Source organism: Stegodyphus dumicola, chromosome 9 (assembly GCF_044657685.1).
Source record: "Stegodyphus dumicola isolate Sdum_Otavi_A_Nest chromosome 9, ASM4465768v1".
Classification (NCBI taxonomy): Eukaryota; Metazoa; Arthropoda; class Arachnida; order Araneae; family Eresidae; genus Stegodyphus; species Stegodyphus dumicola.
The window spans coordinates 88,359,554-88,385,858 of record NC_140776.1 but is presented as its reverse complement, the minus strand read 5'-3'; the positions used below and the strand labels follow the sequence as shown (position 1 = coordinate 88,385,858).

At 31.8% G+C, this 26,305-nt stretch overlaps 1 protein-coding gene across 4 annotated transcripts in view; it reads right to left on the bottom strand.

The window, feature by feature from the left end:
* Window positions 1-701: 701 nt before the first annotated feature.
* LOC118205418 (tectonin beta-propeller repeat-containing protein 2) overlaps window positions 702-26,305 on the bottom strand; it is a 122,326-nt gene continuing 96,722 nt past the window's right edge. For 3 of the 4 annotated variants that reach the window (XM_085823734.1, XM_085823733.1, XM_085823735.1), the window contains 3 exons: window positions 13,117-13,188; window positions 12,476-12,743; window positions 702-4,493 (listed from right to left, as the gene is read on the bottom strand). In XM_085823734.1, the coding sequence (XP_085679860.1) occupies window positions 4,327-4,493; window positions 12,476-12,743; window positions 13,117-13,188 (507 nt within the window). In that variant the 3' untranslated portion in view covers window positions 702-4,326. The remainder of the gene's footprint in view (window positions 4,494-12,475; window positions 12,744-13,116; window positions 13,189-26,305) is intronic. The other variant, XM_085823736.1, reaches the window with a different exon arrangement.

Sequence of the window (26,305 nt, the reverse complement as noted above, 5' to 3'; positions counted from 1 at the left end):
TTTCTCACCGAAATCATAAATTTAAATTAGAATTCATTTATATATGCTATGTACTTTATCTAATCATAATTTATTTGCAGCGCTATTCACTATAATATATCTCATTACATAAAATACGATAAACAAAAATAGAATATAGATTAAAAAAAAATTTTTTTTGTTTAATAGTATTTATTTTTTCATGTATGATTTAAATTTTAAAAGTAATTTTTTTCTTTTGTTTTACAATTTATATCCTGCAATTAAATATAATTACTAAAGAGCTAAAACTAATAAAAATTGTCAAATGGTATTTTACATATACAAGAAGCAAAATGATTTGTATTTTGTAATTCATTATTTCAAACTGTATCGAGTGATCATAAAATTGGGTTAGGTATTTTTAATAGAGAAAAGCCACAAGGGCTACCTGCCGAAGGAAGGGATGTGTTCATGGAGGAATTTCTAAGAGAAACAGTTCGTATTTATGTTACACATAAGGAAAACTACAAAAACCCTCCATGCAGCTAGCCCATTCACCCAGATTCAGACTTGGGTCTAACTACTAGTATTCAGCAGTCTTAATTGCACAGCCACTGATGGGGCTCTATAAAATTTAATGACTGTTAATGTAACCTGCATTAATATTTTGTATAATTTAAATTTTAATGAATAGAAGGAATTTTCAATGTTAAGCTGCTTAAAAAAACAATCCAACAATATTTGGAAAATTATAAAAAATTAAAATTTATTGTTACTTAACAATTTTCAAGCCAACATTTTTAACATATATAAATGATTTCTTACAGTGTTCAAGAAACAAACGTAACTGATATATATCAATCACTTTTCAATTCACTTCAATGAACTGAAAAGCGATGAAATTATTATAACTTCAATGACACAACCAATAAGTAAAAATATACAGACAATTCGTTTTGCACACCCTTATCACTGGTATTAAAAATGAATAAATAACAATTTCTAGAGTTATGCAAATCTGAAGTGCACAATTTGGTTTCTGCACAGATATTTTTTAAATAAATATATTGAAACATTTTTGAAGATTTAAAGGCACGTGGAAAAGAACACAACAGACAAATTATATGGTCTACAAACGTCAGCAAAACTTAAAAAGAAGCAACATAAGCGACAAAATATGCATGGAAACAAGCTGTTTTATTATTTATTACCATAAAATAAAGCTAATATGTTATGTGTGTCAAAATCTGTCAACATATTAGCTCACAAATACTTGGCAGATACAATACCACTACTGGCAGCAAGTGCCATGCATGCAAATATAAAAATGCAGTAATTCCAACATGCATTAAAATTATCATTAAATTAATTAAATTGCATTAAAATTATTCCTTAACATGCATTAAAATAATTGTTAATTTCCTGCTGTTAGTATTGAAAGAAGCTCGAGTTGAGCCCATATGCTTAAAATATGCCCTAAGACCATGATATCTGCACCAAACAGCCCCATATCCTTTAAACTGAGCATTACAGAAAAGTGTGATCATCTTCACTTCTCAGTTGTTATTTATCATTGTTTTACAAACTTTAAATAACACAATAATTCACATATGAAATGCATTTAATTATGCTGGCATTGCTCTTAAGAAGCACAGAAAAGTTATGATATTTTCTTTTTGGCTTGCATAGAGAAGGGGAGGGGGTTAAACTGCTCAATATATCTTGGAGGTATTTTTAACATTTCATAGACTAAAAATTTTTATTTTTGATGTGCAGTAACACTATAACACTTACAGGGTTTTGAACATATAAAACAATATTGATGTTTTCTAACAAATAAAACAATTCAACTTGTACATAAATCATTTAAATTTATGATATAAAAGAGTTCATACAATAGTATATATACATTTTTTATTTCTTATGATTTTAATATTTTCTTATGATTTAAATTTGTCTTTCATCTGGCTAATGTTATTGGAAGAATGTAACATGTAGTGTGTATAATCATATAATGTGTATTAATCTAGGATTTAAACAATTAGTAAGACTTCTGCCTACAGCTGATTATTAAATATTAAGTTTTGAGGAGTCATAAATTATACTGGAACTGCATGGGATATAATCTTCAGTTAATTCAAGGGTCAATATCTATACCTCAGTTATAAAACTGATCATGTAAAAACATTTAAGAACACTAGATAACTATTCAATCTTTTCAAAACATTGATTCCACTAAAAATGAGTGGATTTAAAAAAAAGGTAAAAGTTAAATGAATTTCAAGAAATAAAATACGTAGTTTTTTCTTTTTAGGAATATCACTCCATGTAAAATAATCATGAATTGTATTAAAAAATCTGAAGGCTGCAAGTAGAAAAATACATGATTATTAAAATATTATTTATAAAATTTGCAAGGTTTGAGATTTATTAACTAGCTAATTTTCTAAGCTATTTAGCGCCTTTAAATCTCATTTTTGAATTTTGTAAAGAGCAAAATTTAAACAAGATTGTGCAAAAAACAAAACTACTAATATTTTTGGTAAATGAGATGAAGCTTTATTCAAAATAGAGATTTAAAAAAAGGAATATATATATATATATATATATTTAAAATACAATACTAACAGCAGATCTTAGACCAGTTATCGAATGATTCTGTAGGCACCTTACTCAGCTATATTGTGAAAATTGAATATTTCACAGCACAGTTACAGTGAATAGCAGAGTTAGGAAGCTAAATTGAAGGACTAAATTTTACAATGTTCCATATTTTCTTGTTAAGTGCATTTGCAGGCAAAATCATACATTTGCTCATATACATTTTTTCAGTGTATTCTTATTGGTAAATCCTCTCAATTTTGCTATTCTGCTTCCTCTTTCATTTATATAGTTCATTTCTAATACAAAATTAATATTATCTTGTTTATATTAGAAGTAAATGACACATTTGCTTTCATTTAAAAATAATATTTTCACAATGCAAGTAGAAATATACATAATTTAAAAAGTAAGACAAGGCTACTAAAGTCAACCAGCATTTCCAGTGGATACTTCTAATTATGATTCATTCGATAACATACTGAAAATACTGACTTCTGTGAATCCATGGCATACATAAAATTTGTTTGATCAAATCATTTGTATAGTTTCCTTGTTACAAAATTAAGTAATCCAAACAATTTAGTAATCACAGTAAATTTGCAAGTGTAAAAGAATTATATAGAAAAGATGATTTTTGCTTCTGACTGATAATGTTCAGCATGAATGTGCTAGCACATAAAATAAATCAGTTTAGAATAAAAATTAAGAGCTAAATCTAATTTAACACGCTGACGCTGGCCTGACCTACTGGAAGTCATGCTTGATTGTTCAGCAGGCCTGCATGACTCACCGATGGGTCACGTTTGTATATAAAAAAATACGTAGTACAAAATTTTATTTTATTTTAATTATTCAAATTAACATTTTAACATTATAATCAAACATTCAATAAAAAACAAATAACTTAAAATGTAACTTATAAATTAAATATAATTATTAATTTTACAATTATCACAATATGTTGTTACTTTCTTTGCTCTATTCATGGCATACTGAGTACCTTTAGGCTTGCTAAGCATTTATAGCATTATTTGCTTTGCTTCCTCATCTTCCTCGCAGATCCTTCATATGAATTTAAAAAATGTTTTTTTCTTTTTTGTTATTATTACTTCACTAGGGGGATTCACAAAATCCAGCAACAGGTGAATAATAATTGTTTTTGTAAATTTTAAAATTTTGATAGGCTTAGTTCCCCATTTTTTATAAACGTACCACACATTCCTGAGAGAAGTTCCACATATCAGCTGTATAACAATTTTCCCGCACCACCTCGCTGTTCTCCGGAAACAATTATAATATGAAGTTATTTGGTCAGACAGATTAACTCGCCCCACGAAATGGCACACGAAAAGAACAATGAATATCCGCGCTGCCGTCAACGTGTTAAACTACTTTAACATGTTTCTAATAATGGATATTATAATAAACCAATTATGTCTTTAGGAAATTTGCAATGTCATTAAATTTTACTTCATTGAGTGGAAAAAAACTAATTTATGAATATAAATTCAATGTTTTCAATAAATATATTCAATGAATGTATGCATTTTCTGAAACATTCTAAAATAGAGGGGGATTCATGTTAACCATGGTCAAACCATGTACTAATTTACATGACAACTAATTAAAACAATTTTCAGTTATTAATCATTTATAAGAGTGCTAATAAACAAAATTATCAATTAGCCTAATCTGTAACTTAAAAACATACTTAACATGGCACTTCAGATCAGTAAACATAAATTTATTTTTGAAATTGTATTAATCATTGTCTGACATTTCAGCCATAATGTCTTCCCAATCATCTTCAGAAATACTTCTGGTAGGTGATTTCTTTGAATTACTGGACTGCGAGTTTTTCAAAGCAAAGGAAGAATGAACAAAAATAGCTTCCTCCTTTAAACCCCACAGATCATCCCCTTCTGTCACTATAAATAAATATTCAAATGAATATGCATTTTGAAAAAATTAAAGTTTATCTGTAGTATATATCAATATTTGACAGTTGAAATTAAGCTAAAAAGATTTAATAGAAGGTACAGAAAAGACACCTCGAAGAAATCTTGGGGAAGTAATAACTCTACGAGATTTCTATTTAAATCCCAAGGGAAGGGTTTCAGCTTAGGATTCATTCTAATCTCAATCATAACCTATATTTATTCATGAAACTAAATACTTCTTTTTCTAGACCTAAATTTTTTCATAGTTTAGTTTTCTCATTTAATAAATTCATATAACTGTTTTTAACACATACCTATTCATATAACTGTTTTTAACACTACTAGTATTCAGCAGTCTTAATTGCACAGCCACTGGTGGGGCTCTATAAAATTTAATGACTGTTAATGTAACCTCCATTAATATTTTGTATAATTTAAATTTTAATGAATAGAAGGAATTTTCAGTGTTAAGCTGCTTAAAAAAACAATCCAACAATATTTGAAAAATTATAAAAAATTAAAATTTATTGTTACTTAACAATTTTCAAGTCAACATTTTTAACATATATAAATGATTTCTTACAGAGTTCAAGAAACAAACGTAACTGATATATATCAATCACTTTTCAATTCACTTCAATGAACTGAAAAGCGATGAAATTATTATAACATCAATTTCAATAAATTCTGGAACTATAGTGATTCCTCATGCCAATAAAAATGATGAATTGGAAATGAAACCACATATAAAACTAAGTAATTTGTATTCTAAATTTAAACTGCTTCACATATTTATTTTGCTTCAGCAAGCCCCATACAGTTTTTGTATATGTTTAATTTTTGTATATGTTTAGTATATCATGTCTCGGTATAGTGAAATTAATCTATTTCCATTTCACAGTAGTATTATCAAAAGATTATTATAATGTAAATACATTTAATAGAATATAATACATGTTTTCTACCAGTACTACAGTTTTCTACCAGTATTATTATAATATACTGAATAACTTGAAATATATTGATTAAAAAAGTAATTTTAAACCACACAGAAAACAGTTTGAGATTTTATGCCCAGTATTAATTATTATTATTTTTCAAATACTTTGGTAATTTGACATAAGTGACATATAGGCAGTGATTTTAGAGAGTAAGATTTGCTATGAAGTTTTAAATAAATAAGAAGTTTACCATTTATTTTTTTCCTAATTAATTTATGGCCCCAATATGGATTTTTAATTTTTTCTAAGCATCAAATGTGATGCAGGTAATAAAGGAATCACAATTATTATTTTCTTCTCAATAAAAAGTTATGAATTTCACTTCAATTTTTATTTTCAGCATTTGTAGCCAGTGCAATTATTTAATTTTTCAACTCCTGTCACCTCAAGAAATATCTACTATAGATTAAAGACAGCACTGTCAAGCTTATTATCTTTATTTGATATTTCAGTCAATACCATTAAAAATATTTTCTTTTAGCGTCTCAAAACGTCGTCAAACTTAACATGCTGCTCTGTCATAACTATGATAAAACAAAATTTACATAGGACCTTGTGTCTGAAAATGCAAATGTTTGTAGGCGTAGATTGGAAGAAAGAAAGTATGTCAAAAGAGTTGTTAATATGCTTGTTATTAAAGAACTTGGTTAAATCGCAGAAGATTTTCGAAATTCCTTCAATTTGCCACAGCGTATGCTTCCCAGCATCGACACATGGGTTCACGAACCCATTCAAAATAGGCAGGTGTGTCACAGATATGTGATGCTGCTTCCACAATCCTGGCAACGAGATCCATGTTTGATGCTAAAGTCATCTCATACACCATAGACTTCATGGAGCCCCACAAGTAGAAAACCAGGGAAATCAGGTCGAAGGATCATGGTGGCCGTGAGCCTGGTCCACCTCTGCCAATACAATGATCAGGATATGTCCATTGAAGTATTCCAGCAAGGTAAAGTTAAAATGTGTTGACACTCCATCAAGCTGAAACTAAATGCTTCAGTGCATAGCAGCTGGAACATTAACCATCAGATCCTGCAACACTCTTTTTAAAAAAGTGTGATAGGTTTTCCCTTCGAGGCGCTGAGGTAGTAGGTAAGGGCCAATTAACATGTCACCGATAATACCAGGCCAAAAATTTATGATGACTTTCATGCACATGTGTACATGAGTTTTCATGTGCCCACAGATGCAAGTTGAGCAGGTTCAGGACACTGTCCCATGTAAAAGAGGCTTCATCGGAAAACAAAATCTACAATGGAAAATCTGACTGTGTGATCCATTTGTGCAAATGCAATGCATTGGGGATAATCATCATCGCACAATGCCAGTACTGTTGGATATAGGGTATAGCATGACCCCATGTAGTACGTGCGTAACAGTGGAGCAATGTACATGCAAAACATATTCGTTTGTGGGTTCGCCCAAATTCCTATAGCACAGCTTCCTCTAAGACAGGTGTGTGTGCAGTGCATTCTTGAGTGATGTAGTTATCTACTTGAAAAGTTACTGCCTCATGCAATCTGCAATGCAATTGGCCAAAGAAAGCATAACTTGGCTGACATCTGTTTCGGAAGCAATCAAAGTACACCGGTACTGCCGCTCGTCAATTTCCATCTGCGACACCCATATCGGCCAATTCTGAGTTATTAAACTAATTCATCCTTCTTCTGCAACATACTCATCTGAAATCATCACGCTTTCCACTCTCTCATAAGCCTGCAAACATTTCCCTCTTGTGGTTACTGTTTGCATTTCAGGACATGTGTTCCTATGGAAATCTTGTTTGCCATGGTATGACAGACCAGCATGCTAAGTTGAGCAATGACCTTTTGAGACACCTCGTACAGCTAGCTACCTTCCCTTAAGCTATACATGGTCTTCTCTTCATTACAGATGTACTTTTTAAATCAGTTACTTGTAATAATGGTGGTGGTGTATTTAATTATGGCAAAGCACATGAGGCTATCTGCCTAAGGGGAGGGATGCCTTTGTGGAGGACTTTCTAAGGGAAACTGGCTCGTATACACGTTACACATGAGGAAAACCACGAAAACGCCCATGCAGCCAGCCTGTTCGCGGGATTCAAACTTCGGACCGAACTACCAGTGTTCAGCGCCTTTACCGCTCAGCCGCTGGTGGGCCTTACTTGTAATAATGATAAATGTAATAAGGATATATGGTGTAATGTAACTGCACAATTTGATGTATCAAGGATAATTATGTTGAAATTTATCAAGAGTTTATAGAAAGTTACATAATTTTTTCCTCTATTTGAAGGATTAGATATACTTTTTACTTCATATACTCATGTTAATAATAAAAATACTACTAACAAAGGAAATTTATTACATTAAGGGTAAACGTAATCACAGTAAAAAGAAATCAGCAAAATGAAGCTCATAAAATATATTTTCATCTATGGAATCAGTATGAAATACTTAAAAGTCTTCTTGACAGTAAACCATATCATAGAAACTACAAGATTTTCTGTATACATTGTAATTTATTAGATACTTATACAGATTATTAAGTACACTATAATAAATTTCTAAAATCATTGAAATAAAAAAAAAAAAAAAACAATTGAAAATTTTTTGGGAGTTACCATAGACAGGTAAGATTTAACATGATGCTATATTTTCCAATCACCTTTGTATACCTTCCATAAAATTTTCATTAATATACCAACATATCTTGTTATCTCAAAAGTAGGCACAAATATGCTTACTGAAACACTAACAAAAGATACACTGGCTTCCAAAAGTTAAGCATGCAATTTAAATTAGCATTTTTAAAAAATGTAGTTGAATTTGAATGTGTGAAAATCACTGTGAATACAGATGATGGTATGTAAATATCATATGTTACATCCAATCACAATTGACTGTCTGAACACAGGCTAATTAGAAAGTCACTGAAAGTGCCAGCATTCTGAAGGATTTGAGGAGATTCATTTAAAGACTGATACAAAGTGTTTATAACTTTCATACGATAATTTTTCATTATATTTGTGTTTCTACGGCTGAGAGAGTGAAATGAGTGTTGGCGTGCTGTCAGATGCATTGCAGAAGGACAGTCAATCAAAGACGTCACTCTTTCCTTTGCTGTTGATCATTAGGTAATATTTTGAATGTAAAAACAATTCTAAATAAGACAAAAATAGTCTGGAGACCTGTGGCCATTTGATCAAGAGCTAACACCATTTCTGAAAGTAAATATATTATTACAGTAGCCACACAGAATGAGGCACACAAAAACAGTCCCACAACATTATTGAACATCATGCATTTTGAGGCTGAGCATCCTGGTGTGGATTGGAATTTCAATGGGATACTGCAACCAGCTGCACATCTTGAAAGATGGTTTTGAGATGTTTATATGATATCGTGATCAAGTCCTATACCCCAGTGAGAGGCTCTACCCAATTGGACCTGATCTCCTCCTTATATGCTGTCACCATTGTTAACAAGTACTGAGCCAATAATGTTGAAGAGTACTTACAGAGTGAGAACATTTCTCATACACTGCCATATCTCCCAGACTTAAATTCCATTGAAAATCTGTAGGATGCCCTTCGGCATGCTGCCTCTGCATGTTTATTTCCTGCAGCCAGTCTCAGACAGTTGGAAACTGCGCTAATGGAGGAATGGCCAGAGCTAGCATCTGCCATTGTTAATCATCTCATTGAAAGCATGGGCAATTGCTCCAAAGTTTGTGAGAGGGTTTAGGATAGTCACCACTGTTGCATAAAATTTTTTAGCTAAAACAACAAAGGATGAAATGAAAAGACACAAAAAGTAGCATGTGATGTCAAAGATCACATGATTTGTGATGTCATCACAAACTCAATTTTCAAGTATTCCATAGATTATAGCTTGTAATTTGATTTTCGGTCGTTATTTAGAAATCTGGTGTTGCTTTGATTTTTAAATGATTTTCATTTTTTAGTTTTTAGCATTATAATCAGGAGAATGAATTTTAAATGTATGGCACTCAGGCCACAAACCATCATTTAATAATTTTGGAAATAGGGGGACTGACTTAACACTGATATAGCAATAAAATAGCACATATTAAAGTGCACAACATTGAACATTTTTTTGACATATTTATCCTTTTCCTATTATTTATATGGAGCTAGCCCATCTATAAACTATGTAATATAATCTGTGGTTCTATGAGTTTGAAGAAAAATTTTTAAATCACTCTTTAGACAAATAAGAGGCAACTTGAGTACAAATTTTACAATCTTTTAATTTTTAATTTTTGAAACTATTTATATAATTTTTGAAATTTATATAATTTTTTCAACTATACATATATTATCTTCTTCTCTCCTTTTTTTACTTCCTTGTATGAAGTAAAAAGGAAGTATTGTGATCGTGAAAAGTTTCAGGCAGCATATTTCACGAAATATCCATTTTGACCGCTATCGAATGCAATTTAACGATGTTTTTGAGTCATATCTGTATGTAAGGACAGAATAAAATGCTCTTTTCCTTCAAAAAAATTATAAAACTGCTTTAAAATTAATTCTGAAGAGAATTTTTCGTGGTGTCTCTTTTGTATATAGGACTGCTATAACATGTAGATGTGCACCTTGTATTTTGGTTGCAATCGGCAGCACCAAACGTATATAAATATATTTATATATATATCCACAATATTACCCGGCTCAGTGATCTGTTTCTTTACTCCTATATGTTTGTAAATTGTACATTTTTTGCTTTAAAAATGATTGAATTATGTTCTTTTTATCTTCCGGTTAAGGATTTTACGCCTTTAGTAAATCTGTGTGCAATATTTTTAGAATTATCAGCAATTTTAAAGTTGTTTAATTGCCGCTAAGCCTGTTTTTAATGGTGGCCATTGATGTTTACATTTGAAACAGGAGACTAGTGGATTTGTTGCCAATCTAGAGAAACTTAGCTTCGCAACAACAAAGATAACGCATTCATTTATTATTGCCAATTAAATCATGCTTAATTCTTTCTGGAATTTTTTCGAGGAAATAAGCGTTTGAGATTTACTTCGTAATTTTTAATATGGATATTTTGAGTTTTTATGTATTTTTGCCTTCTCGCAAAGTGAGAACTGAATTAATTAAATGAGAAATACTCAATCGTCTGTGAAAAACTGTTTCTGTTTTGTTTTGTTTGCTTAATTTCTTTTAAACATAGTTCTAGCTTTATTATAGTATTCGAATAGAACATGTGGCAACGATTACATAATTCTTTAAATGGTATACATTTTGTGCATTCTGAGTTATAATATGAATGAAATATAATACTGTTAAGTAAACCTAGCGCCAGAGTGTCGCCATGGTAAACAAAGTGAATTTTAAAGAATGCATTTATTCTATTGTGGTTTATGCGCTGTCGGCGAAGTAGGTTTAATTCAATCTAATAAGTTTAAATAAAATGCAAGAAAAAATGCGTATAATTTAATATTCCCTACAAGGAAGTCATGTGGTGTACACATCAGATTTTTTAAAGATGTGAAGGTCATCTGAGCTGAAATTATAAGCATAGAAAAGAGAAAGACTACAAACATGTTTATGTCATCATGTTTCATCACTTGATTTACAAAAGTTAAATACTATTTTCATCTTCGTACACAATGCTTGTTTTCTTTCATCTATTAATACAAAGAAGCCAGTGTATTATGATTTTTAATGATCCTAAAACATATAGTACAAATTTATAATACAATTACCTTGCCAACATACTGTATAGATTTACAATTTAATTATAAATTAAGCAATTTTTATAAAAATTTTAATTTACATAACAAAGTACTTTATAATTAAAGTACAGAGGTACCTTGCATAACAAACCTAATCTATATTGCAATAGCATTTTTTTATGCAAATCACTCAATTCACAAAATGTTTTGTATAGTATGGGAAGTGGTATTAGTTAGAGAGTAGTAAGTACTCTAGCAGTGGAGAGAGAGTAGAGTACAAGTGGTAATAGTGAGAGATGAGTTATCACTGAAAACATCTTGCTTCCAAATAGCAACAAGAAATAAGTAACTTTTAAACATCTAATTAGTTATTTTATGTTAATTACCTTTGCTATCTTTCTCTCTTTCCATTTTCCTCCCAGAATGAAAATTTCTAGTTTGCATGTATTGAAATGAGGTAGAAAGAGATAGTATTTAAAGCAAGGTTTTACAGGGTAGAATCAGAGCGTGTTTCACCTGCTGAAGTCATGTTTGCTAACTGATTCTCTTGAGAGCAGTATATCTGTGGCATTGCTTTATTCTCGCCCTTAGGTCTCGCCTTTTGTCATGTCGATATTAGGTCTGAGCCCACTTATGCATTTATCTTTGTCATATGCTGCCAAAGAAGACAAAACTGTATATGGCAAAAATAAATAAATAAATAAAAATAAATAAAGAAAGAAATGTATTTTTCTACCACTGAAAAATCAAGCCCTGATGATAGTTGCAACAAGGATGGATTCTTTCTGTTCTTCTCTTCCTTACTCACAGAAACTTCTTTCTGGGCTTCCTTAGGTTCCTGGTCAAGAAATGCTTGCAGTTCTTCAGTGATAATAAAATATTAAAAAGTACGTTTGCCTGTCCTATCCTTTACATTATTACTTATAATTCATGATACAAGACATATATATCATTGTTTATGGGCAAACCATTTTTTTTTTTTTTTTTTTTTTTTTTTTTTTTTTTTTTTTTTTGCATTAATGTGTCATTAGAAAAGAAAATAAAACATATTTAGCTTCAGGTTTAATGTTATAAAATTTGTGCATGATTCATAATGCAAGACATTTTTCTGTCTCTGCACACATTTGTTATATAAGGCACCACTGCACATTTTAAAACAAGAATAATTTACAGACAGATAGTAAAAAGTGTCAAAAAATAAATAATAATACTTCCAAACATACACACTATTCACAAAAGGACAATTAATAAAAGAATTTTATAAATTATCTTGCACCTTACCAGATATATAATTCATATTGCCAGGTATTTGTTTCCAATAATCTCCACATGGATTTTTTTCTGAAATTCCAAATCTTCTATATATTTTCCCAGATGAACATAAAAGCCATACGGCATGTTTACTAATGCATAATTCTTGTGCGGGAAGTTCAGGGACTAGTATCCACTTTTTTCCAATGGGCAAGTTGTTCTCCACACCTTCACGGACATAAACATTATGTTTACTATCAATAACCCATACAGGATAACCGAGTGGCCCTACATATACCTGTAAAAAGCAGATTTAAAGATACATTGAGTACTTATGAAATCCTACTGATTGAAATTATGATGAAATTATACTGAAAAAAATATTTCAGAAATATCTTTTATGAAATTTTTTTATTTATGGTTAATTTTTCTGCAATATTTTTAATTTTTTCATCTAAAATTTTGCACATTATTTTCTACATATTTGTATTCTTATATGAGTTACATTATTACTTATAATTTATGATATAAGATTTCAGTTACCTAAGTAAAATCTAAATAAAATATAGACTGATAAATATCTTAATGTATCATGACAGTTCCAAGCTTATAAAATTTAATATGTAAGAGGAAAATGGTAAAAAAAAAAATATATATTCATTTATACTGACCTTGCAGAAGAAAACTTTAGTGCTACTTGGATTCATAAGAGGTAAAGGAAACTTCTTTCCTATTGCTGACAACTTAAAAGCAGAACAAATGCACATCACAACAATGAAAGCTATAGGGTTGATACACAGCAATGCATACAAGGCAATAAACAGCAATACTGTATTTAAGCATATAACACTGTGATGAGTGTACCTCATACAAGCCATAGCTAATTAAAATACCATTCTTTAATTCATAATTAAGGATAAACAATTAGCATAATATATGACTTCCTAGCTGATCAATCAGCATCTCCTAGAAACTCTCCACCTATCACATACATCACATATTATTAAAGTTGATTTTAATATAAAATATTCCAAAATTAATATAATGAGAGTGATATTGCTCTGATGTAAAACTGCTATGATATTGCTCTGGATGTCATCAGTAGCATCATTGTATTGCAAATGAAAATAATACTTCAGAATAGATACTTTGTCAATTATATATAGAGCTATATGGTATTTGTCTCCATTTCAGAATGTATCAGATAGACATTACCCAATGTTCTTTCATATCTCAGTGCATTTACTCCGTACATGCATAATGCAATTTAAATAATTTTATGATGTTCACATGAAAACTGAGCATCTAGACATAATTAGAAACAGGAGCAAAAAATTATGTCACTGTGCACTAATAGTAAAACTGTTAAATTGTTAAATAAGTTTTAAACAAGATGAAATAGAATTATACTCTGAACAATTTGCTAACGTTGTTAGAACTACATAATGTTAAAATGTTCCCTATAATTTAATTTAAATTATTATTCATAAATTATAATACTTCATAAATTAAAAATATCATTACTAATTTAATATATATACATGTAATGTAATATATAAATATGTGAAACTCAAAATTACTAACTTTAATTTGGCTATGCTCCTTTCCTGGAATCTAAACAACACTGCCCTCTAAAAGTTTAGGAATGGCATGTTTTTCAAAGTTCATCATTAAAAAAATGTCAGTAACATTTAAATTCACAATTTATATGCATGACAAAGTTTAAGAAAATATATGCAAAAAGAATAGCCAGCACTTTTATTTTATAGAAATGAATACTTATCTAAGAGTTGGAGAAAAAATGCAAAAATTTTAAGTTTTGTTCATGAGTGTTGATATTTAATTGTTATTAGCAATTTTGTTGACAATATCCAGAAGAAGTTGTTTGCCCGATTTATTGAGGTAGTGGGCGATCGGATGGATTGAAATGGGGATGTTATAAGCTGGTGCTCTTAGATGCCTCAATGTCTCTCACAGTGTAGTCCAGTGACTATGGAATCAGTTTGAATCTGAGGATTCTGTGTCTAAGACATGCTCCAGGGAGACCAAGACTACAATACCTGGGGGGAGATTGTTATTTTGCTCTTTTGGCCTGAAGGAGGAGCGACATTACTGTGCCTGAGCTCATTGCAGATCATTTAGTGCTCATAGAAACAAGAATCTCAGTATGCAGACACCTGCACAATACAGGCCTGTATGTTAAATAACCAGTCATTTGCATCCCCTTACCCCGAGGACAGAGAGCTGCCAGTTTATGTTGGCCAGGGAAACACGTCTCCTGGACCACTCAACAATGGGTTTCTGTTCTCTTTACAGAAGAGTACAAGTTCACATGGAAGAGTAATTCAGGTCGTAAGCTCATCTGGAGGGAACAACACATCAGATACAACCAATCCCACATTGTGAAATGACATAGTTTTAGAGGTGGTGGAATACTGGTTTGAGCTGGAAGCTCTCTTGGTGGTAACACTGACCTGTATGTATTCCATGAAGGAACTTTGACCAGTGTGAGATATCGATACGAAATTCTTGATCAATATATCTGCCCATATTCCGCTGCTATTGGTCCTGGATTTCTTCTGATGGACAAGAATGTGCGGACGCATCGAGCTCAGGTTGATGAAGAATATCTTGAGGGTCACGGTATGGAGCCGGTGAAATGGCCAGCTCAATTCCCAGACCTGAATCCAATAAGCATATCTTTGTGACTACCTTGGGAGACAGATTGCTGCTTTAAATCCTCCTTGAAGGTGTTAGATGAGCTTGAACAAGGATTACTCCACGTCTGGTTGTTGCTTCCCATTTCACTGACTGACAGCTTAATTAACAGCAAAGGAAGTCGCTGCTGCCAATGTATTGCAGCTAGGGGTGAACACATTCCTTATTAGAACCCATTTTTGTAATGTTACGACCATATTTTCCTAAAAAAACTGTATACTGTTTCTCCAAGACTGGATTTCTGTGCCAAGAGTGCAATTTTTCTTTGTGATTCATGTTTGTATTAATCTTAAGAAGCATTCTATGTCACATTCACTAAAGAACTGTTTATTGAACACATCAACTAAATTTATTGTTTCTATGTTGCTTCATTCTCAAATTAGACACCCAAATCATGTTGTTCCTTAACTTTTGGAGGGCAGTGTACATCACTGAGAAAAACTAACCTGCAGTATGTCATTCGCAATGCCATAAAGCCCTTGTCCAGTAGCAGTCCAAAGTTTAAACAAAGGACTCAAATCTTATAAATAGTCCTTTGCTGAAATGCACAATCACTTTTTGTACTTCTCTTGCTTGCTAGCACGTCTCAGTACTTCACTGTATTGTCTATTGCAGAGGTTCTAATTCCATGCCCATGAAGCTATTTTTGTGTGCCAGTGACTGTTCGCTATATACTATATCAATATCAACAGTGGCCAACCTGAAGCCCGCCAGGATTTTTTTTTTGTGGCAGCGAGATTCATCATACTTTTAGAAATAAAATATAAGCCATAAAATGATTGCACTGGCAACACTGTTTTGTCTTATCAGTTGTTATTGTCATTGAAGACCCTCACATTAAATCCATTGCACATTAAGAATTTTCTCAGCAATTTAACTTTTAAAACCGTTTAATTTTTATTTTAGGTTTCTCACCCTAAAATGAGTTCCTCAAGCAAAAGGCAATGAATTTATCAATTAAACAGTGATTGGAAAGAAGACTACGGATTTATCCACACAAAGAACAAGTGTGTTTGTCTGATTTGCAGTAGTGTTGTATCAGTTTTGAAGAAACATAACCTTGAATGCCATTTCAAGACTAATCACAATACTATCAACATCGATTATCTGCCTTAAACAGATTTGAGAAAAAGGAAAATTAATCAACTTAAATCAAGGCTATTTGACAGCAAGCAGTTTTTACTAATAATGCAAATAAACATGCCACAATCACTTCCTTCAAAATTTCTCATTTGTTGGCAAAAAGTAAAAAAAAAAAAAAAACCTTTCTCAGACAGTGAATTAATCAAGAAAGCATTTTTAATGGGAGCTGATGCATTGTTAGAAAGATTTTGTAATAAGCAAGAAATTACTACAGCAATACTATATCCCATAAAAAATCTCATATTTACCTGTCCAGTATTTGATCCGACAATGGATCTTCCCATGGATAAGAATTTCATTTTTTTGAAAAACCATGTGTGCAAATGGCATTTCTAATACAGAAAAGTTAACTTTATTTCCAGATTTTTTAAAAGGCATTGCCCTGTCATTTTATAATCACCAAAATGTTGAAATCAATAACTGGAATGTATTAAACATTTTTTTCTTCACTTAATTTTTTCAAGTTCAGAACGCATTACATTTGATGACTTTGTTTCAACTACATACAACAAACTGAAAGATATTGGTAAGTATGTTCCCCAGAAATTAATATTAAGTTCTGCATTACATTTAAGTGATAAAATTCTTATCGAGTCTTTAACACAAGGTTTACCATAGCAATACCATATTTTGTTCAAAGTATCAAATTCAATTTGCTCTAAATATTTTGATGAGATCATAGTATTTTTTTAAAATTTTGAAAAACATTTAAAATATCTTAAAATAATATTTGATGTATGTGAAAAAGAAAATATAAAACTAAAACATTCAAAGTGCCACTTTATTAAAAAATGAATTTTCAAGGTTATGAAGTTCGAGCAGGAAAATATCAACCCAATAAAGTAAATACTGAGATTATAAAATAATTACAACTTCCTGAAAATGTTAAAGAAATTTGGTCACACTAGTGCATCTTCAATGCTAAATTTGCTATCTCCTCAATTTTATTGGGTAGGTATAGTACAATATATTAGAAATTATTTTAAACATTGTGAAGTATGTCACTTTAATAAGAAAAGTAAGGAATTTTGGTTTAAAGCAAGCACTACCACGTGTAAATAAACCTTTTGAACTGTTATCTGTTGATACAGTTTGAGTTTAAATTATTATAATTCTGCTATAAAATGTATTCATATTATTATATGGACATTTGCTTCTAAAAGTATAATTACTGATACTTACATAAATTGTTAAAAACTTTTTTAGATTCAAGTCACAAAGAAAATTTGGTAAAATTCAGTTTTGGGGACCGTAGAAGAACTGCAGCGAAAATATATGCGCAAAAGGTGCCAAATTTTACAAACACGTCCAATTAACAACACGCCAAATCTAACAAACGCGCTGATTACAAATTGCATAAGTTTAGATAGTTCTATATTTATAAGTCCCCATTGAAATACTAGTTTAACCTTTTAATTCTTTTTTGGTGGCGCTATGGATTTAACAATACAGTTTGGGAATTACACAGTGACAAAAAGTCTGCAACAGAATTTTTTCAAAGAAAAGGCAACATTCATGATAGAAAATTATGTTTGAACAAACACGAGATGAAATTATGCTTTAGCCATAACTCGGTAGTGAAATGATGGTGCAGGAAAGAAACCTATAACGAGAAGGAAGTATTAAGAAGTCAAAATTGATTTGAAGGATCGAAAATCCTCTTTCTTACAGCCATTACGTTCATCTATTTTTGGTGTCAGGAAATGACATCTATTGAATTTTGTGAACTCCAGCTGAAGATGAACCACAATATACTTGTAGACTGGAACAGTTACATGCGTGAAGTGTGTGCCGCAGCTTTAATTGCTCAACCTAAGTTGAAAAAGATGTGGCAAAATTATTGAAGTAGACGAAAGCCTTTTCAGTGAAAGAAAAAATAACGTTGGACATGTTCTTCCGCCGCAATCGGTTTTTGGCTATGCAGAGAATCGAATGAATGTTTCTTAGTCGTGGTTCTAGATTTAATGGCAAAAACCTTATTGAACATCATAAAGAAAAATATCACAGAAAGAAGCATTATTTATACTGACTGCTGGAAATCATACAAGTCGGATGAACTGCAAGATGCCAGTTTTGAACACTTTACTGTCAACCACAACTACAATTTTGTGGACCCCGAAAGTGGGTGTCATACACAAACAGTAGAACGGCTGTGAGGCAGTGCTAAATGGTGTAATAAATGCCATTGGGGCACTGCTCGACAGCATTTTGATTCTTATTTGTTCAAATTTTCAGTAAATAGACATTTGTACAAGAAAACTTATATTTTCTCTGCTATGTTGGAAGACATCAAAAATTTTATGCCTCCCATTTAATTTCAGGTATAGTTTAGCCTTTTTTAAAAATAAATTACAGTAATAAAAAATTGTATTATATTAAATTAACCTAAATTAAAATAATAATCTGTAATAGTTATTTAATATTATGCTTCCATTCAGTTATGTTTAGCTTTTTAAATATATTATAATAATAAAAAATGTATTATATGAAATTAGCTTTACATCTACATTAAAATAATAATCTTAGATAGTTATTTACTATTATGCTTCCTTTCTTGTGCTATAGTTGCCATAATTATTTTTGGCAGCATTGGTGATTTTTTAATGGTCCTCAAAATGGAATTGTACTAAAAATTAAGTGATAGAAATGCTGCCTTTACTTCTTCAAAATCTAAGCATTTTTTGAAAAACAATAATATTACACAATTATTAATTACTGCTAATACACAACAAACTAATGCAAAGTAGGAAAAGTTAAACAAATTATTCTAACTAGGATTAAAATATAAATTAAATTCTTATCAAGGTAATACTGCATAGACAATATTGTTATCACAAGTTACTAAAGAATACAATAATATCTCTTATTCTGTAACAAAATTCCCACCATTTTATCTATTGTATGGAAAATTACCATATGATCCTTTAACTGAAAATCAAGATCTGTACCCACCAGTTGAATGAGCTAGGAAAATTGCAAAACGTAAACAAGGAAAGACGTGACACCTATTTTAAAACAAGTAATTTTAAACCTGGTCATTTAGTAATGTAATGAGGAATTTTCAATAGCCTAACACCAAAAACTTCTTCCTTTTTCACACCCTTATAAAATTTTAAAACAACATTCTGAAGTTACTTTTGAAATATATAAGCCAAATTCACTTGTTGTTGTCATGTCTATAATAAAGTTTATTCAAACAGTACCAAGGGCAAAGATGACAGCCCTAAAAATCTGCAAAATGTTATCATCATAGAGGTTTGGTCTCTTGAACCAGACCCCCAATTTTTAGCAATTCAGCAAGGATGGCCAAACAATCACAAATGTGTGCATTTGTCAGTTCTGTGTATGGACAGTTATCACAATTCCTGTAGGTTTTCTTACCCTTTGTGTCAATTATCAATCCTCTGTGATGGCCGTTTTTTAAGTCTGACAATGGTTTTAGTTGTTAATTGATCTCCAATGTTATGGAGCTGATGCTTTACTGGAATTGAAAGTTCCTTCGATCTATATTTGGCTATGGCATTCACGTCCAAAAGGGTGACATTTACATCATTATTATTGTTGAGATTTTGAGGCTATTTTTTTGGTGATGTGTTCTCATTAGCTGTGATGCTGATGTACACTGGCAACCGTTGAAGAACGCAGACCTTATTTTAATTCTGAAGATCGTTTAAGGTGAGAGTGAATCCTGTTGGTGATGTGGAAGCTTTCATCCAGGACTGCCTGTAGAACTGTTCATTTTGATTCCATCCATTCTGAAAATCTAACTGCTGATTTAGTGTCTTAGTTAATTTCTTGGAAATTTTTGCCTCCTAGATCTAATTTTGGTGGACTCTGGAGGCAGAAGTTAAGTCATTTAAACTGAGTCAACAACTTGTTCCATTACCATCAGATCCAAATGATTTTGAGACTTTTAACATCCCGTCGTGTCTTAATTGGTCTAAATATTAGGGCCTTGCCTAAATACTCTTGTTGAGAATCTTAGTTCTGTTCTTCTCCTGGCATCTTAAATTTCCATACCTGTTAGGAATTATGGTAAGCACAATGTTCCTTGGTGGTCTACTGAAATTTTTTGTATGAGAAAGAGGTTTAATGCCTCTAGGCATAGATTTCAGTGTTGTAAAAATCTGCCTCTTAGAGAACTTTATAATCCCTAATTCCTTTTATAAGAAGGTCATGTAAGAAAGTATTGTGGAGTCGTGGAACCACGAATTCATTAATTCAAATAAAGGGAGCTTAACTAAGAGATTTTTTCCTTCTATCAAAATAAGATTGTCATGTCATCACTTCTTCACAAACTATAAATTAACCCAATTTCTTACTGGCCATGGAAATTTCAAAAGTTATTTGAACAGATTTAAATTGAGCCAAGTCTGTCTGTGATTGTAGCCTTGGTGGCGAGGAGAATGTTGAACATGTGCTTCTTCTATGTCCTAAATATGAGAGCGAAAGAAAAGTTTTGAAACTGGGACTGAAAAATTTTAGTATTAACTAGCCTCCAGAATTTTACCAATTTATTTCTGAGAGAAGTGCATTTAACACTTTTTGCCAATTCATTGTAAAACTTTGTAATCATCCTTAATTTTATTTCAGTTTTTTCTTCTGTTTATTTTGTATTGTGTTTCATACTTACTTCTGTAAGTCCCATGTGATACTATGTGGTACATGGGGAACTTATTGTGTTTCTTTAAAAATAAAAATTAAAAAAATAAATAAATAAAAATTCTAAACCTCAACTAATTGATGCTTTGACTAACAGATTTTCTAGATGGCAATAAGTTCAAAAATTTAACCAAATCATTTGGCAAAAATGGTCAAGAGATTATTTAAATAATCTAGAACTATGAGGAAAATGAAAATGGCAGTTTGAAAAGAGTAATATCAAAAAGGATAACCTCGTACTATTAAAAGAAGACAACCTTTCAATTAGCTCATGATTAATTGGTAGAATTTGTGACATAATACCAAGAAGAAAAGCTGGGAAAATATGTCTTGATTTAATAAAAACACTTCATCAGATAGTTAAATGCTGAATTTCTAAAGCATATTTATTACCAGCATATATCTAAACTTCGTATACCCTAACAGAAATTTTATTACTATTACGAAATATACAGGCATGGTAAGACAGCTTCCCTGCAAAGCAGTTTTAGGGTTGCCATACAATGGCAAAGGAAGGCAGGGTTGCCACATTTGGCGAGAAATCATCCATATGGCGACAAAATTGGCGATATACCATGGACGGTTGGAGAACCTTCTGGAACAAATTCTTACCGGTTTAGCACAGAATGTTCTCGAACACAGGCCGAAAGCTATATAAACCCTGCTGGTCCGCAGTCAGTTAGTGTGCTCTGTGCATCGCGAGTTGTAGCGTGGAGAGTCTCGAGAGTATGTGGAGTTCCGAGAACGACCAAGCAGAGTCGGGTGCTTTGCAGGAAACTGTCTCCACCGTGATAGCCTGAAGGCTGGGTCGCTGATCGTGTCAGCGTGTTTATAGTAGTTCATCGACGACTGTAAAACGTATTTTGGAGCTGTACTGACAATATTGTCTAAATAAAGTGTGTTTCGATACTTCATCAAGTATTGTCGTTATTCACTCTAAATCTATGAACCCCGTATGAACGTGAAGGAAGAAAATAACGTAACAACTGTGTCAGAAGAATAAAAAAAATGCAACATTTCGTGTCAGGAGTGGGGTTTGCGAGTGAATGCGAGTGACCCGCCTGAAGGAAAAAAACCATGGCAGAGGAAACGAAGACTTTGGTGGACTTCTTAGCCAAGATGAGGGCTGACATAAAAGCTGGATATGAAGAGATGACAGCTGATATGAAATCTGGACGAGAAGAGATGAAAGCCGGTTGAGAACAGGTGCGAAAGCAACTCCCACAGATGAAAGTGGAGCTTGCGGAAGAAACTGGAGCCATAAAAGAAAATGTGGAAATGAATGAAGTGGCATCTGAAGTATCAAAGGATGAAGAAATGAAGGAAGTAGCTAATGAACTATTTGAGGAAGATCAAGAAATGAAGGATGAAACATTTAACAGGATTAAAGGAGAAGAACGAAAACTTGAAGAAATAAAAGACGCGAAAGAAGTTTTTGATTTTCAAGTGGCTGAAGTAGAAGAAAGTGAAAATGCGACTGTTAAGTTCCTCAAAACTGATAGTGAAGTTATGAAGTCGCAGGGAGTAAGTGTTGAACCATCTGAAAGTTCATGTGATGCAGAGATGGAGGAAGCCTATGTGCAGCTTAAGCAGTGTGCTCCAGTATTGCAAGAAAATTCACCCATCTTGCAAACTATGTGTGCAGCTCATAGTGCAGATTTTACAGACAAGGACTTGATTCTAAATCAGGATACTTGCGTTTGTAAAGTATCGGGCTCCGTTCATGATTCTGCTGCAGAATTTGGAGCTGGTTCCCAGGAAACGGAGGAAAATCAGCATGTACCAATTGGTAAAAATACTGAGGTAAACTAACTATATGCATGCTGCGAATGAACTACAGAGTGGTGAACAAACTATTTCACATCTTCCTGTGGATGAAAAGTCGGAAAGGACTGAATCCTCAGACTCTGATATTCAAAACAGAAATGCATCTGAGAACTGCAGTGGAAAAGTATTTAACCCGGGTATATTTTAATGAAAAGACTGAGACTGAAATTCATTCAGAACTTTAATTTGTAAAATTTAAAATTGTTACGTGTTTGTGTATATAACTTGTATATAGTGTAAATATTTGCTTCTTTAGTTATGTTACCTGTATGTTTGTAAAACGTTTGGATTGTATCGAATTTGGCTTCCGACCAAGGTTTATACTGCCCGGGACCTGCAGTCCTTGGGAGGGGGCTGTGCTATGAAATGTACAGGCGTGGTAAGATAGCTTCCCTGCAAAGCAGTTTTAGGGTTGCCATATGCCACATTTGGCAAGAAATTGTCCATTTGGCGACATACCATGGACGGTTGGAGAACCTTCTGGAACAAATTCTTACCAGTTTAGCCCAGAATGTTCTCGAACACAGGCCGAAAGCTATATAAACCCTGCTGGTCCACAGTCAGTTAGTGTGCTCTGTGCATCGCGAGTTGTAGCGTGGACAGTCTCGAGAGTACGTGGAGTTCCGAGAACGACCAAGCAGAGTCGGGAGCTGTACTCCGGAAAGCAGAGTCGGGTGCTTTGCAGGAAGCTGTCTCCACAATGATAGCCTGATAACCTGAAGGCTGTGTCGCTGATCGTGTCAGCGTGTTTATAGTAGTTCATCGATGACTGTAAAACGTGTTTTGGAGCTGTCCTGACAATATTGACAAAATAAAGTGTGTTTCGATACTTCATCAAGTGTCGTCGTTATTCACTCCGAATCTATGAACCCCGTACGAACCTGAAGGAAGAAAATAACATAACAACTGGTGTCAGAAGAATAAAAAAAACGCTACATTACTTTGCCTTCTTGCCTGCTGGTGGAATTGCTTGATTTTACATAGAAAGTCTTAATTTGAATTCTAAAAAAATTTTTTTTTTTTAATTTTTATTTTTTTAACTGTATTTGGTGTTTTTTTATTTAGTGTATGTTTTCTGTATTTTTCAATTTTAAATGAAAATATTTTCAAATAGGTATTGCTGCAAAATGAGAACTGAATTAATTGAATGAGAAAATATCTACAGGAATTCAAGGAAATACATTTAAATGAAGTCATGTGGTTTGCATATCAGCTTTTTTTTTATATTTATTTATTGCATAAGAAGTTCATATATTTAAAAATTATGAACTTAGAATGATTATCATAAATTTTATTTCCACTACTCTTTGCTATATTATACTGTTATTTTGAATTTTTGAAATGTTTATTTCTATAACTTCTGAAAACTTCATGATAGTTTTGCTAAACCAATTTTATTGAAATCCAGAGGATTTCAAAGTTGGGCGGTTGGATTTAGTAGTATACTACAATCCACTCTAAACCATGTGAACAATTGTAATTATATGTTAATTCCTACACTAGCTTCTCCAGTCTCAAATCCTAATGGTAAAAGATTATTTCTCCTAAATTTGTTTAATTTTAATATTTTAAAACCACCTTCTTCTATGTTTCATGCTATGTCTACTATATATGTTACTACAGCATTCATATTTGGAATTCTATCATCAGTTACAATTTATGGTCATAATTTGCTCCAACAAACATGCATTATGTTAAGTTCCATTATTTATTACAGAATACTCAAAATAGAGCAAACTCCACATTCCGATTTTGCATATATACAATACACACATTATCAATTTTTTTTCAACCAAAGCTAGGGTTAAAGAAAAGGGCTAGATCATTCCTTTGAGCGACCCCTTGGCAATGCGATCCTCATAGGGGCAGTTAACAAGACGTAGTCTGACATCACTATGCTCAATCAACTCTGAGTTCACATGTTTAAAACTGTAATTCTGCTGCGAAGTGATATTCTAGCAATGTGGACATCCAAAATTAATTTTTTTCACACAGATTTGTTTTCTATTAGTGTAAAATATTTAGAAAATTTTGTATCTATAATTTTAGTAATTTTTTTTTTTTAAATTTATGGTGCAAAGTATCATTTATGTAATATGTCTTCTTATACTGCAGCAACATTCATGAACCGTGTAGTGCCGTAACATTCATGAAGGTGAAAAAGATAGGGATATTGTATTTCATTTTTTCTAAATAACAGTTTGCTTTTTTGGGGTGGGAAAAATTGGACAGGTGTCAAAGACAGGATTCTATTATAGTGAAGAATGCAAGATTTGCAACAAACATTTTCTATTTCATGATTATGAAGATGGCATGAAAAATCGCCTACTTGGATTGCCACAAAAGAAAATGTTGAAATCCAATGCTGCACCAGGAAAGGAAGAATAATGCATAGTGCTTCTGAAATCCTACATGAATTAAATCTGAAGAAAATTTATTTTGAGGATGAATACAGAAACGATGATGGGAATAATAAATCAGATATGCATGATTTGATAATAGAACTTGCAAATAATGATGCAAATATTCTTTATGCCCTATTTGCAACAATAAACAAGAATACATTGATAACTTGTAAAAAAACAAACAAAGCTAGGTGAGCATTTTAAGTAATTTATAATCATATAAAACATCAAAGTAATTTTGCATAAAAATGACTTTAAACCTTAGCCCCTCTTTTGAAAAATTAAGTAATTTGCTTTAGATACATTCAGCAAAGTTATTTTGTCAAACTTAAGACAGCGAGCTGGCATATTGTGTTTATTTAAATGTAGTGTACATCATATACATGTGAATATAAGTCAGAAAATTATTTTTTAAATATTTATCATTATATAAAATCGCAAGAGAAACGCACCAAAGTAAAATTTATTATTAGGCCAAAAAGCAATCTCAGATTAGATTAAATTCTGAATAAAACTATGAATTTCAAAGACAGTTAAACACAAATTCCTCTTCTTTAGCAGGAGAAAAAAAAATTGACATATATGTTCAAAACTATGCCAAACTAACCAATTTAAGGTTGCTTTTTTTTGGGGGGGGGATTGACTAAAAAGCTGTTATCATAGTTATAACAGAAAGAGTAATAGAATTCTCTCTCTTAGTATGCAGACATTTTTCTTCATGATTTGAAAATAAATGCACAGGTTGGGGGGAGATGTAACTTTCAAGAAAATGAAAATGTATCATATTTTTATGTATTACTTCAAAATTAATAAAAAATTATTAAATTTTTAAATGTCATAAATGCATGCAACAATGAATTTTCTCTGCATGCAGCACAGTTTATTTTAAGGCTGATTCTTCAAATTTAAAACATTAATATATTTGCTGTGAATTGTGTCTTCGTGAACAATGTCAGCATGACTGCCGTTACTCCTCACTGAAAAACAGGAAGTGAACTAGCCCTTCTCTTCTAAGTCCTATGACGAAAGAGGACGAAATGAAAAACAGTAAGAGATCAAAATCGTAAAAACAACCTTGTATTTAGCGTAGGTATAATGAAACACT